Genomic DNA, 15801 nt, shown 5'->3' with positions numbered 1-15801 from the left:
AGGATAGCATTAACTATGTAACATCTTTGCAGTCCAATAACTTGTGAGCAACCACTTGATTATCCCGATGGCGTCTAATTCAATCACTAAATATCTGAATCTGCACCATAATAAGTGCCAGGAATAAATTACTCACACACGCTATGATATATTACTCAAAAATTCACTAAATAGGTACCTATATCTATAAAATCCAGCTATATATATACTCAGGGAAAAATATATGCTGAGTGAACAGATTGTAGACTACAATACTCATTATCTAAAAGTCACATTTCGGTGAACGGACTGTACTATCACATTATTTCAGTATGATAACTAATAAATTCAAATCTGACTTCGCTCATTTGCAGGTCTAAATTTGATCAATTGCTAACTGCAAATTGACATACTGCAAAATTCCAATCATAATCCTCTCAAATATCGTATGCCATCCACTACTGGAAGGATCTTGTCACTATAATGTTACGCTACTCTAAAAGCGACTCTAATGCATGTATCATTTAAACTCTCAAAGGTTTACTTCAATTTATAGGTACTTGTAATTTCATCAAATACTCAATAAGTAATGCTTAGATCAGTCAAATACTATTGACTACTAATATAAGAGTTACACCAAACTAATTTACTTGTATTTTAATCTTTATGTGTATATTTTCATTAAAACCTTTCACGAGTCTCAAGAATAGTCCCCAATTTCTCTCAAACAACTAAAGTATTCACTGGTGAACGTTTATCATGATATTTCAAAATAACTTTTCTTGTATTTTGCAAAACCCTTTTGCAGGGAAAAATAAATTACACGTAAGTCAAACAAAGCTGTAACACTGCACTCAGATCCCAGCATCTCCACCATGTCGCGTATTCATTTAACTATTTATATGAGTAAACGCGAATATCTGAACTGTTAATAATTAATAACCGTGATTAGTACAAACATACTAATCACGGTGACGAACTGAATATGGGATATATCATAATAAAATTAGTTACTTAGTATCACGCACACGTGATGACCGATCAGTCTAATAACCTGATTGTCTGAATGTCAAGGATAATCCTGATGTTCTTAGGGGTTTCACCCCAGTGGCCTCCAACCTCCCCTATAGCCACCCCGTGCCTCGCTAGCAGGGTTGTTCCCTGGGACTGATCACATGGGATTGTTTCCCTAGCTTCTTACACTGTTCACATGGGATTGATTCCCTAGCTTCTTACACTGATCACATGGGATTGTTTCCCCTGGCGCACTGAATATCTAATCTATCTATTATCACACGGTACGGGTACGGTATGTACTCGTACCTCCTTTAAACCTTACATTATTAGCTCCTTAGTTTCCTTACTCATTATAAACACAATTGGTACATCAAGAAATCAAGTGTAGGTATAACTTATCAATCATAAACGAGATATAAAAGGTAAGTAGAAAGGTCACTTAGCTGCGCACTTGCAGTAACTGGCTGTTGTCTGAACCGGGCCATCACGCCCGCCTCGGCTCCCCGAGCCTGGGCGCCTCGGCTCCGCTCCGCGGGGTCCTCTCGCACCCACGACACTGATAACTCCCTCACTCTCCGTCTGCTCACCGCGGCTGCTCACCAAAAGTGAAAAGCGCTCCCGCGCTGCTCGTTTACGTGGATAAATTAGTCTACCCTCAACTCGCCGATATTAATATTAAGGCTCGTCTACACTCAGAATAATTATCTTGATTATTCTGTGAGTCGAAATCGGTACAACTCCCGATAATTCGGGACAATACTGGTGTAACACCCATTTTCACACCTTGCGAATTGGAATGCCACTACGATACGCAGTGAAATTCATTATGTACCAGTGTAGCCAATTGCCGTATGCGTAATCCGTGCAAAGTATGTTCTTGCAAAACATTGTAGACATTAGCTTTCAACCGATACGCAAGGACATTCCCATTTCGAATCCTCGTTTGTGATTCGCCGCACGCCGGCGGACACCGCGGACGATGCGCCCGCGCAACACGTGACTCGGATTCTCATTACCCAAATTAAATTAACACCATAGTATTAATTATCACCTTTCCAGTATCGTTTTGCCACTTTCGTGATGCTGACACCGACTTTCGTTTTTTCGCCGACGTATTTATTTACTGGTTAATTTGTTGACGCGCGTTGCATTGACAGGAGAGCGGTAAGAAGGATTTACTGGTATGGTATTCGGAATGCAGAGTTTCGGTCCAAGGTTATGCAACCTTCCGTAATTGCCTTACGATTGTCCTGTTTTGATAGCGTTTAAGATGTGCGAACTGAACTCTTATCTGTCTGCAGGTAAAGGTGACAATAGCGTTGATTATCTGGGCACACAATGAAGTCATAATCAAATCCTATTAGCTGGTTAGGTCTTGCTATACACATAGACAAAACAAACAGCACACCGTCTCTTCTCTTTTGTTATTAAATCTTAGTATAATTACATCATGAGTGAAGACCTTTTCATTCTCGTTAAAATATTCACTTACATCACAATTAAACTACTTTTAATTTCTCGAATCACTTACATAAAACAACCTGGATACTTTCGTGTGTCAAAACTGCTACCTTTATTGCGTTAATAGCAGCTTGTATTTTCCTCACGCGCAGTGTCAAAAGGTTCCTTTAGCATTTGCGGACTAAATAAAGTAAAAATACCGCTCTGGGGTCTCGGAACGGTATTATAGGATGACTCATTCGATCAAGTTCTTGGATTCGCGAAGGAGGAGAGTTTTGTAGCCAATGCATGTTTTTATAGAAGGGCACGTATATTGCCTCCGTTTCTAAGAATAGCAACAAGATTCGATCGAGCGCAGTCAATGCTATTGATTTCTTTACGTTTTGATTATTTTTAAAAATAAGACATTTAGGTGAATAACAATACACAGACTTTTCTGTACATTGTTCGCTGAAATTTGTGAAGCATACGTACCTGCTGTCATACAAAAAGGCTGGGCAAGATGTTATAAATAAATGAATGTCTCCTAATTATATGTACCAAAATGTGTTTGTTAATAAATAAATAAATCAATTAAAGAGGACGTTAGTTTCAGACAGCCCGTTAGCCCGGAAGACATGTTTATGTTAATGAAATTATAATACTAATTTTGATAAAATTCTATATGCATCACCGATAGACTGGATCTATTAACATTCCGAAACCTGTTGCTCTACATTTACTTGTATTAGAGCTTCAATTTTTATTGCAAGGTTAAATAATGTAATAGGTATTCTAAAATACTTTTTAGATGTATTTTGTCTCGTAGACAAAAGTTTCCTTATTCAACCTGAACCCATATAAGTATAGATCTATATTGATGGCATTTAAGTTTACTCAAGCTAGTGTTGGTCATATTGTATTGAGATTTGAGATAGATAAAGAACAATTCAGCATTTCATCTATAACATGTTTTCTTGAATAAAATATTTCCCCTTCATAGCTACGCCCACTGGTCGTTACATTATTTATTTATTTATTTTATGCTTTTATTGCACAGTTTACAAAAGTAGATGTACAATTAGGTGGACTTAATGCTAAGAGCATTCTCTACCAGTCAAGCTGCAGGACTCCTTTTTTCGTATTGTTAGGAAATATTTCTTACACAATTTCCCAGTTATTGTATAGTTTATGGAAGGATCTAGTTTCTTAGTGCTTCCGGCGAGAGATATCGCGACCAGTTTCAGCACTCGGATCACTTTCATTGGCTTTCCAATCAATAGAATGCTGTTTTATTATCATTACGTTTTATTTGTGAGCATTGATATGGCATGGTGCGACAGGTTGACTTGGTTAATCGATTATTTATGATGAATTACTAGGACGGAGTGGTCGGTGCAGTAGATACTGGTTTGGCAAATAACGTAAGCATTCTCAAATAGACTATGTCATGCAAAAAAAAATATTGTCAGGTTAATACAATAACTTTATATGTATACTTAACTCCAAATTTTCTCTCTGCTACTCTTAAATATATATTTTAGTAGAAGAAGAATAAATAAAGTATTAAATATACAGGGTGTTGCAAAATTGGTATACTAAGCCGAAACTGAAATCAGAATTTGGAAATTCGCGAAAAAAAATATTCATTTTCCATAGTAAAAAGTCACGTGACCAACAAAGTTTCTATGAAAAATAAATATTTTTTTTCGCGAATTTTGAAATTGTGATTTCAGTTTCGGGTTAGATATACTATGCTGCACATGATGGTGTCGGCTTAGTATACCCTTTTTGCAACACCCTGTATAAAAAAAAATATTTTCAGAATTCACATAGTGAAAACCTGCTATCCTAAAAACTGTAGCTATTTCTGCGTAATCCGTCAGTAATGGCCGGATCAATATCAACAAAGCTCGTAATCCTAACATTCCTGCCACCATCTTAACTTCCCATGCGTATTACGTTAATAACATTACATCATTATTCATTGTCTCGTATTTTAGCCTAAATGAGATAACACTTCATTTGTCTTACGATCTTCTTCACAGTTAGGGTGGGAACATTTCTTTTCGCTTTCTACCTATGTTTTTTTGTTTATTTTGGCAATGATGTAATAGTGGAACCTTATAGAAGATACTACCAATTTTACCTCCGCTATGTCACTGCTATTTCTGAAGAGAGGATGGGACGTTAAATGCAAGTGTGCTATTGTTATGCCTCTTTCGAAGTGACCATTATTAACCTACGTCATAATTTATTATACCTACTTTAAGCTTATAATATGGAGCCCGTTTATTTTATTCATTCGTTTTGTGTCTGCGACATTAATGGAGTATCATGTTTCAGTACTTATTTTGCTCTGTGTTACTTTAATTTCTTTCGCGTATACTGTTGTGTAGTATTTAGTACCATGGTAAGCTAACTGACCCTATGACCAAGCCTTGGCAACATACATTATGTCTCTCAGATGGTTCCTCATAAACTGGACAGACAGTTGAAATGTTCTTAGATTGTGTCGCAAGCCCACAAATTATAATGCTTACGTTAGACAGAGATGAAATAATATACCTAGCATAATTATTGTCTGAGTTGACATCACTAGTAGAATCATTAAGTATTTCCTAATATTTACATTATTTTAATGTTAAAATCTGCAGTCTTCTAACCTGTTACGGTAATTTGCATTAACATTCACTTAGCGCTGAAGTGTATTTGTCTATAGTAGTGAGTTGAATAATTGTTTTGTTTTGTGTGTCTTCAACTTCTCAGTTAACTTTCACTATTATTCGGTTCTCATCGCGTGTCACTCATTCTTCATTCATCAATGTATACGGTGTTTTGTGTACCGCTTCTGTTTGATTGATTAGTTTTCGAAGTCATTTTCTTACGTCTCATTGGATGTGTAAAAAGTTAACGACACCCGTTTTGCTTTTTTCGCAAAATATTTCTGTATTCTATTTTGCCTTCTGGTGGCTCTCCAGATGCTGATGAGATCTTCCAGATGCTTCAGGTACTATTCGAGATGAGGTGAGGCATGCGCTGCGAGTTGACAAAACCAAGATACTCGTCCAGGTTGACTATGGCATTTTAGTTCCTGGACAGATCACTACAGTAAAACCACACTGTTATTTGCATAAATACCTTGCCACTGTCACCAGTGACATAACAAAAAGTGTTATAACGTCTCACCTGTCTGCTTTTATAAATTTTCTTTATTTTAGCGGGATAACACTGTGTCTTTACCTTTAATGATGATCTAACTTATAAACACCTGTCGCGAGGATATTGTTTGTTCGAGTTGTATCTAGTTCTACTCACATTCTGTTTTACCATCTGCCCTTGTTGCTTTATCTGTATTATCGCGTTTGACACATTTTTCACATTGTTGGAATTAAATGAAGAGCAAATAATTTGCATAGCCCCGTTTATTCTTCATTCCAATAAAACTATGGAGAAATAAAATGTAATACAAGTATGTTAATACAAACCGTTTTCGTCATCAATCTAGAGGTGATGTTTTAGGTCGTAGGTATCTCTAACGAAAGCCTCATGTGTTAGCCTTCGTCACATCATTCTGATAGGATAGGTTGTTCACTGACCATACAATTGTTACGATTGTTACCTCGTATGTTTACTGCCTCGGCGTATTCTGAGCTACAATGTTTATTTTAAGTGCTTCGTCCTTTAGATGCAATTCCTCTAAAGTACGTTCACAAAGCTCGCAAATCGTAACTTGATGAGTTCTTGTTTTCAAATATGCACCGGCCAGTAACCAGTTTGGTTATTTTTTCACCACATCGTAGATTCTAATTTTGAATTGGAGGCTACAAGGAGGCTCGACTGAAGGCTCGCTAGCCTTCGTACTCACCGCAGTCTCGCGGCGTCTCTGCGCCCGCGCAGTCGACTGTGACGATCTATCGAATACATTTTCAAAATCCAACGACTCCTAGTGAAGTGACGTTTTCTTCTGGATTGTGTTGTGTTTGTCCTCTCTCTATTTGAAGAGATAGAGAGACTGATGATGGCCTAGTGTTGTGTTGAATACTCTGAAGGATCACTTGGATCGTATTTTTTGTAAGTAGAGGTCTATTGATTGATACTTTCAAGTTTTCAGGTTATTGTTGTATTGGTTAGGTACTAATACAATATGATTATCTGATCCAGTGATTGATGAAAATCTTAAAATATTGATTACCTAATTGTGTTTAAATATATTTTTCCGTTGACATCACACGATTTATCCTTGCTATGGTAGGTGATTAAAATTCCGTAGTTTATAAATTTATTTGATCAAGTGTTTGTTCTTTTTCAGACCATATTACTGTGGGTCGTACTCGTTCAATTCGAGAAACGGTGAGTCTGGCATGTCCCATTTTTCAGAGAATCAAGTATAAATATAAAACGTAGAAACCGTTATTATTATATACCTAAAATTTTATGGCTAATGTTTAGTTTACAACCAATCTAATAAGAAGATACTAGAGTCGATCTGCGAAATTAATGTGTTCAATCTTGATTTTTCGTCTCCGTAAGCCAATCAATCCACAGCTGGAATTAGTTTTTCTAAATGTGTTTTTAACAAACTTAATCATAATTAAATATAGCTATTTTTAGCAGTACGTTGGTAGCTATCATAAAGCAGAAATACGTTATAAATACCATTCATATCACCTTCCTTGGTTTCCTAATAATGCATTGACTAATTCTAATAGTGAGAATAAAGATAACAAGTACCTATATAATAACGATCTTTCACAATTTCCCCAATCACTCAGACACGGAGATAGGCCCAGCCAGTTTCCGAAACGTGATGTTTTAATTTGTTTTTTATCATGTATCTCTGAGCACAGCCTTGTTGCCAAACCGAAGGCAAATGTTATTAGTGTAAGGTGTGGTTTATTATTATGAGTAATATTATAATTTTGTTGTATGTTATTATTAGAGATGCCACGAATATTCGGCAACTATTCGGTATTCGGCCTATTCGGCCAGTTTTTTCAGTATTCGGTATTCGTCCGAATAGTGCGTACTATTCGGGCCGAATACCGAATAGTAAATCATGTAAAAAATGACTTGTTATTTTAATCAAAATTGTGTATTTATTTCCAAATCACAACATTTTAGTACTTAAAATTAATCAGTAGTAAGTTGTGCTGGATAAAAACGAGCATTTCAGCATTTTTTGGCAGCCCACGATTGCGCTTTTCATTGTAACCATCCTCAGAAAATAACCTCTCACTATAAACGCTACTTCCAGGTGAACAAAGATAAGTTTTTGCAAATTTCAAAAGGTATTGTTTTTTGTTTGCTGACCACCACTTGTAAGGATCGGACATCCGATCTAGGCGAACTATTATCAAATAAAAATTCAACTCGTTTGCCACAGCATTCTGCTTCCTAATAATGAGCATTTCTCATATAATCTGTAGCGACTTCTTCAAAGCAGTTTCAGGAACAAAAAAAACAGGTTATAGCGCCGAATATTCGGCGGCCGAATATTCGGCGCTTCGGCCGGCAGCGTCGCCGAATATTCGGTATTCGGTATTCGGCCAATTCACTATTCGTGGCAACACTAGTTATTATGAACGTTAAATACCTTGAATCGTCGTAAAAATATGAAATGGTGAAAAAAAAACAAAGTTAATGAGGTAGACAGGTACCTAATTAACTTAGGGCTGGTCCAACAGCTGCATTAATTGTTACTTAACGATAGCTTTATGTTTAGACAGTGTTCTCTCATAATAGTATCTCAATTATAGTAGAGTATAACCTACCATGTCAATTGCGCAATCTACGTCTATAAAAGCATAATTAAATTAATAAAAATAAACATTACTCCACATCAAACTCCAATCCATTTTAAACTGGCCCACTTCACCTTTGTAATTATTGTTACTTGCATCATGATCGTCAGTTATAGAAATGCTGTAACTATTCGAATTGATAGTCTTCTCTTTTGATTCGATAGTTATACATATTATAATATATATTTTTAAGTACCCAAGTTTACTTTCTTTAAATATTACGAAATTATGTTTGCCATGATTGATCGCATGCATAGATTTTATCGTAACTTTGGTAAAAGCTAACACAACATTAACGGTGGCTTTGTCGATTTTGATAATATAATCAGAATTATACATCACTCTGTTGCTAGAGAAAGCTATTGTTTGATTAGTGAAATCTCTAGTTTGAAAGTGTTTGCCTATAAGATTAGCCATAGCCACGGCGAAAACGGAAAAGTAAACGTTAAAGAAATCATATCCACTAATCTTGGCAGGTAGAGGTTTACAGCAACTAACTACATCACCATCATCACAACGCATTACGTCCCCACTGCTGGGTCACGGGTCTCCCTCAAATAAAGGATGGGTTTAGCCCTAGTCCACCAAGCTGGCCAAGAGCGGGTTGGTGGACCCCAACACAAGCAAGCCTGTGCTGAGAGAGTTGTCGGGTAAGTGGGCAACCCGTCTGTCAGATGTTTTCAAGCCGCCCGAAGGCCTCCGACTAGGCTTAACAACTACTCCCGAAGCAGCAACCGGGACCCACGGCTTAACGTGCCGTCCGAAGCACGAAAGCGTGCAGAAAAGAACCATTTGAAACTAACTACAATGTCATAAATATTATGTGTACGATTTCCGCCCGGAATTCAGGAGTTCGGCCAGCCTCTAATATGTAGTGTAGGTTAGTGTAGTGTAGGGTAGTGTAAAGTAGGGTAGTGCAGTGTAGGGTAGAGTTGGGTAGTGTAGGTTAGGGTAGGGTAGTGTAAGGTAGTGTAGGTTAAGGCGGTATGAAGTTCGTCGGGTCAGCTAGTATATTATAATATAACCCAGCAGAACTGATGACCGACACATAAGAGAGTCCGCTCAAGTTTCATACAGTATACAATACACAGTATTATGTACCTTCTTACGACTTTGTCACATAGAAAGTCAATAAATGCAACGTATGAATATCAGTATTAGTTAATACTAGCTGTTCCCGCGCGCTTCGCTTCGCCTTAAAAAGTTTTCCCGTGGGAATTCCGGGATAAAAAATAGCCTATGTTCTTTCCCAGGGTCTAAACCGTATGTATACCAAATTTCATTCAAATCCGTTCAGTAGTTTTGGCGTGAAAGAGTAACAGACAGACAGACAGACAGACAGACACAGTTACTTTCGCATTTATAATATTAGTTAGGATATTTTAACTGGTACATTGTTTTTTACTACAAATGTCTTAAAGCACACAGACGGATTGGTTCTCAGTAGAATAATTTTTGGTTATATTTATGTAAATATTTCCATCATTTCTACTTTATATTCAATGTAAATCTACAAAAGCCTATTTTGAAGTAATAAATTTCTAAAAGTAATCATCATTCTTTACATTTTCGTTGTGATTTCGCGTTGTTCAATTGCATAAGATCCTTTCACTGCGTGCTTCTGATAAATGAAGCGAGTACAGTATTAATTACTCTTATGTTTAAGATGTACGCTGCGGTTCATTTGGTTGTGATCCGGTTTTGTGGCATGTGATTTGAGGAAGAAGAATGTGAGGTTCTGTTTGTGAATTGTACATAATATTCATGATTGATTATGTAAGTTGGTGCATGGTTGTGGATGGTGAAGCTGTAGTTGTTAAAGTAAAGTGTTAGATTGTAGAAGGTGGAGAGGATTGGATTGCTAAATTAAATAATATAGGTACCTTAACATTTAAAAAATGTAAACGCGGTAAGCAAAATGTTATTTCTGCATAGTGCACTTATAACTTCGATTTAACTAAATCTATTACTTTATGCGCGTTTCTTTCCATTAATGACTAATTTGTGGTAAAACCGGTAAATGTGCAACTTGAAAACGAAATACCAATAGCCGATACGATGCGTCACATCACGTCACATAACTTCATTCATAACTTGGTACAACAGAGAAGAAATCTACGTCACCGACATACGGCCTACAAAACTACTTGTTAGAGCAAAATGTCCGATGACTCACCCCTCGACTGTCCTCGGATGCGCAGGTCAGCAGGAACTAGAAACATCAATAAACAGTCTTACTTTCTACAGCAAACAGACGATATTTGCAAAGCACGACGCGACGCAACGTGGATATTGAGAAAAAAAAGTGAAATGGGTGAATGAATCATTCTTGTTGCACGATCTGTTTCAAGCATGCTGCTGAAAACTAAACTATTACATACGTCACTATTATGCTAAATACAACAAAACACTTTGAATTTCAAAACTTTAATGAAGCTAAATTGACCAATACATTTGACGCATGCTTTTAAAACTCCGCGCAATCTAACTGGAGTTCTCGTCCATCTCCTTCTGGATCCAGGCCTTGAAGGAGTAGACCCTGGTGTAGACGTCAGGGTACCCGCGGGCGCACGGCATGCCCCACGAGACCACGCCCACTACGGCGCCGTCGGCCACCAGCGGACCACCGGAGTCACCCTGGATGAAGATATAATGTTAGGTTGAGGATCGGGTGTAGGCGCTTGTATGATATACATGAAAATTGGACTAGCCTGTCGTGTTGGCCGATATAATCATGAAAAGTGGTCCGTCCATTCGTTTCAAAGCCCCGATGCCAGAGATAAACGCATCACAACTTCTACATTCTTTGAGGTGGTTAGTTTCTCTACCTGGCTCACTACTCTTACATACCTATAGATACATATTCCTATAGTTTTTTTCACTGGCACATTTCTCGATGATCTTCCCCATCTTAGTAGCGACACCGCTGTACATTGCATTAGGATCGAAGCAGGCCATTAAAAAAAGATTTAACAACATCAGATATGACTCACATGGCAAGCTCCCTGGCCAGTCTTGGTGAGCGAGCAGATCTGGTTGTCATACACGGGGTTGATGGCAGCGAGGCGGCGCTGGCACTCGTCCACCGTGAGCGCCGTCAGGTTGATCCACTGCAGCTCGTTGGGAGTACTGCCGGGGTACTGGTGGTGTAGAGACATGGGGTTAGGAGAGGTGTTGAAGGACTGTTGTGAAGAACGGAAGGATGGCATGTGGAAATTGAACTTGCACTTCCAGTGGAAAATTAACATAACAAACCTAGAACCGAACAAGCGAGATAACGTAGGTCCTAGATCCTTGATGCTAGGTTTTTAAAATTGCGCTCTTGATATAGGTGGATAATAATTGACAAGGTGGTTACGAGAAGAAACATAGTATTCCATCCTTATAATGCAAAACTATTACATGAGGAATTTGTTCTTTGAAGAGTCCTCGCTAACAATAATCATTGCCTTTAAAGATTACATTAACAATCTTGGCAGTGGTCCCCCATCCAGACAGCAGCAGATCAGCGCCACCCTCAGTGTTCTGCTCCGGCAGAGGAATCGGCTGCACGTTGATATTGAACTTGATAGGCTCAGACAACTTGGCGAGGCTGATGTCGTTCTTGATGACGTAGCCGTCATAGTCCTCGTGGATGATGAACTTGTCTACTGGGTACGACTTGCCCCCTTGGTTCAGAAGGTTGGAGCCGACGGTTGCTTTGGTGAAGGCGGCGATGCTGCAAGAAAGGGGTTGGTTATAAGGGTCAAGGGATTTGGTTTAAAGGAAATCCAGCCAGCCGAATATATTCTCGTAGATGACAATAATTGATTCTTCTGTAATAAACAAGATGACGTTTCGGATCTACAACGACCTTGTCATATTATTGAGGATGACACCCGAGTCCACTGAACACACTTGAGTCCTTAACCAATTGTTTAGCGTAAAAAAACCCTCACCTGCCCTCAGCGCAATGCGCGGCCGTCAGCACGAAGCGGCTGCTGATGATGGAGCCGCCACAGAAGTGGGAGCCGAACTGCCTCAGCGACACCTGGTACGGGACCGCGCCCGCCGGGGCGTCCGCGCCGCCCACGATGCGGGTCGTGCCTCGCCACAGCAGGGACTTAGGGACCACGCTGCCTGGATAGAGGAAGAAACATGAGAGTTCAGGAGTACGGTCCTAAGTAGCAAGTTTTTGTGCCTTGTAAACTAGCAAACCAGCAATATTTGACGGAATGAATGTGCAATTTTGTGAGGTACAAAAGTGTAGAATGTACATTATGTACAACTTATGAGGCTCACTGCACAAGAGTTTCTGGGGATCCCGTTGTATTCTGTCGGCTATGCCTTTGTGGATTTCATCGTTTTGAGTTGACGTATTTGCACGATACAATAATGAACCCATCGATATCAAGAGAAAAAAAATTAAGAAGACTCTTGAAAGAATATAAATTGGTATGATGTAGGTAAGAGTAAATAGCCTCGGATGCAACTTACCATGAGAGAGTGCAAGTACCATGGGAACAATAAATAGAAATTTCATCTTGAAACTTTGTGAAATTATTATTAAATTTATGTTTTAAATAGCAGAAGCAGTTCCTACTTCTGAAAACTGCACTGCGATTGAAAATTCAGCTTCTTCACTATTTATATGGATTGGCTCTTCAGTAACGTTATCTATATTGTTCGTTTAATGAGCTCGGACACTTGAGCTCGAGTACAAAGTAATGAACCTTTCCAGAAATAAGCTTAAACTTAAACGAAGCGTAGTATTCTGTATCATCATGTTCAAAATTAACGTTAAAAAGTGCATTTGTGGTAATAATAAGTTTCTTTTCTTAGTTAAATTTAAAGCCCTTTACTCAATTGGTTCAAAATAATGTGGGATCCATATTCCCTATCCCATGTCAACTAAATTACTGCTTAACTAAATTTATTTTTGTTTGTACCTCTTTGGGATACCTACTTTTTGACTTTTCAGTCTTTTAATTTTAATGATGAGAGTAAATCATCATCACTTCTCTTAAGTTACTATGATTCATTAAATAATTTAATTAGAATAAGTGCTAGGAATTACACATCGATAATGATACCTAATTCAATATCATTAATTATCTACTTATCAGTCACTATTGTTCAATTGCTACTGTATACATAACTCAAACACACTTTCGTTATGAAGTATACATTTATAGATATGTGACGGGGATTTTTCTATCAAGTATCTACATGACTGAACAAAACCCTTTCACAGCATCATGTGCAAGTCGTTAAATGAAAACAAGTGCAAATAGTACAATGTGCATGTGCATCTCATCAAGAAAAGCAGTTTCTTCATAATAACCTTAGGTGAAATGTAAAGATATTTTTATATCTGTACCTAACGTCCAAAATACACGTTTTAGAGAATGACCATATTTTTCTGAGAGCTTTGCTTAGATTTAAAAGGTTTTCTTGTGGAGTTGTCTGGATAAAAGTATTTTGTGTGAAATGAAATGAAATATGCTTTATTCGACGTAGAATTACTTGTCGATAGTCATAATATTAGGTACTCTACCACCATTTCACAATGTGTTATCATATTATTAGATTAGTTTTTTTTTTGCTATAAAGATTCATCTAAAACATGTAAATCCTTGTATTTAAAGTGTAACAAACTTTCGCATTTGTAAGGTTGCAAAGTATGATTGTGACAAAATGAATTTATTTTTGTTTATTTATTATATTAAAATACAAACAAATGAACGGTTGAATGACGTATATGAATGCACTCGATGACGTTAATAAAGAGTTTGTAGTTAATGAAGATTAGACTTTATAATTAAACAAATTAAACATCGTTTTAGTACGATGCCGTCAAGTTATGGGAAATGTTGAGAATATCACATTGTTCTAATAATTTGTATTGTTTTATAGCTGTGGCATGATGTCGTTGAGCTCTACCTACCTATCGGATACCTAACATTAATAAGCTACGTATAAGAAAGCCTGAAAGTACCTATAGGATATTCGAAGATTTGAATAAAATATGTATTCTTAGGGCTGATTTTTCAATGGTCAGATAAATGTTATCCGTGGAATAAAATTGTTGCTGTCACTGTCTAATACAAACATTCAGATGTGACAGCATCACAATTATTTCACACATAACTCTTATCTGACTATTTAAAAATCAGCCCTAAATCATTTTAATGCTTAATTCGCTAGTTTATGGTCCAAACAAACGGGGTGATAGAACACAACACAATGTCTTTTCCATCAATTCATTCCTCTACAGCTCTACAGTATACCCCGTTACCGCCAGAAAAAAATAGGTTCAGTATGTCCAGTGTTTGCAGAACAAGCAGTGCACAGCTAAACTGTACAAAAAAGCAGTGTCCGCTATCTCTGTCTGCGATAATTCAGCGCAATGATCACGGTTTTTTGCACTCGGTATAAAACTGCTGTCTCAGTAACAGAGCAGCACAATTGTCGACAAGAACAATAAGTGTCGCGATTACTTACTTCCTCACGTAAAACGTGGCACTCGACAATAAAGAAGCTGCCATTATTCACAATCCGTAATGTCTGTCACAAGTTTGTGTTATCGTTATTGACGTTTGTGGTTTATGGTAACATCCCTGTAAACTCTAGAAAGTACCATTAATAATTTAAATTGCATGTTTTTTCAGCACGTAATCTTGTTCTTGCTAGGTAAACACTGAGTTCCATAGTTAGATTTTCGATAAATAGGTCCAGATTTAACCTCAGCTGTTGCTTTCACAAGAGTTAGCCACGCAGTCCTGTCTTCAGCAACCGCCCTGGCTTCTGACCGACTCAATAGTTGGCCAGATAAATTAGTAAGTTTTTCTCATTTCGGTCATGATGAGCCAATTCCTTCTTCATCATATGCTCTTTAATCTCAACAACAGTTAAACTGTACCGGTATAAGACTTTCTTGTCAAGTATTGGGGCTTCCTCATTACAGGGTGATTTTCTTGTCTTTCCGTATCTCGCCGCGTATATGGGAATTTCTCAGTGATTGTCTCTACACATTTTGTAATCGCAACATTTCCAACCAGTCTCATACTTGTAAGCTATATTTACACGTTACTTGTCAGTTTTTTGCACATCACTGTGTGTTATGAAAACTTATTGTACTGCTACGTCTGTAGTTTCTGAGCTGTAATTGTTATTTACTTTTATATGTACATCTTGTATATCATTAAATGTTACGGCAGAAGAGTTTTCTTGTGTTGTGTGTAAATTAGTATATAGTATGGTACGGTATCGAAGCGAAGCGTCCGTAGTCGAGCGGGCCTCAGTGATCGTAACTGATCGCTGAGGTTAAGCAACAACTGACACGGTCAGCCATTGGATGGGTGACCAATTTCAAGTGGTGCTTTTCTGGACGCTTCCGTGCTTCGGACGGCACGTTAAGCCGTGGGTCCCGGTTGCTGCTTCGGCAGCAGTCGTTAAGCCTAGTCAGAGGCCTTCGGGTGGCTTGAAAACATCTGACAGTCGGGTTGCCCACTTACCCGACAACTCTCTCAGCACAAGCTTGCTTGTGTTGGGGTCCACCAACCCGCACTTGGCCAGCGTG

The 15801-nt window shown here is 38.0% G+C and overlaps 2 protein-coding genes across 7 annotated transcripts in view; one reads left to right on the top strand and one right to left on the bottom strand.

The window, feature by feature from the left end:
* The window catches only part of LOC105383149, a 96502-nt gene that overhangs the window by 19094 nt on the left and 61607 nt on the right, over positions 1-15801 (top strand). For 3 of the 6 annotated variants that reach the window (XM_048623611.1, XM_048623609.1, XM_048623606.1), the window contains exons 1-2: positions 6302-6510; positions 6749-6789. The exons of 1 other annotated variant lie outside the window; for it this stretch is intronic. The gene's annotated coding sequence lies outside the window, so the exon portion shown is untranslated. Of the gene's footprint in view, positions 1-6299; positions 6511-6748; positions 6790-15801 lie in introns of those variants that run through there. 2 more of the 6 variants (XM_048623612.1, XM_048623607.1) reach the window with 2 other exon arrangements.
* LOC105383118 (chymotrypsin-1) lies at positions 10652-12852 on the bottom strand. The gene is made up of 5 exons (XM_048623613.1): positions 12717-12852; positions 12179-12359; positions 11703-11958; positions 11234-11380; positions 10652-10877 (listed from the first exon to the last, which is right to left on the bottom strand). The coding sequence occupies exons 1-5, from the start codon at positions 12760-12762 to the stop codon at positions 10725-10727; spliced, it is 783 nt and encodes a 260-aa protein (XP_048479570.1). The 5' UTR covers positions 12763-12852; the 3' UTR covers positions 10652-10724.

Source organism: Plutella xylostella, chromosome 10, assembly GCF_932276165.1.
Source record: "Plutella xylostella chromosome 10, ilPluXylo3.1, whole genome shotgun sequence".
Lineage (NCBI taxonomy): Eukaryota > Metazoa > Arthropoda > Insecta > Lepidoptera > Plutellidae > Plutella > Plutella xylostella.
This window is presented reverse-complemented; position numbering and strand designations above follow the sequence as displayed.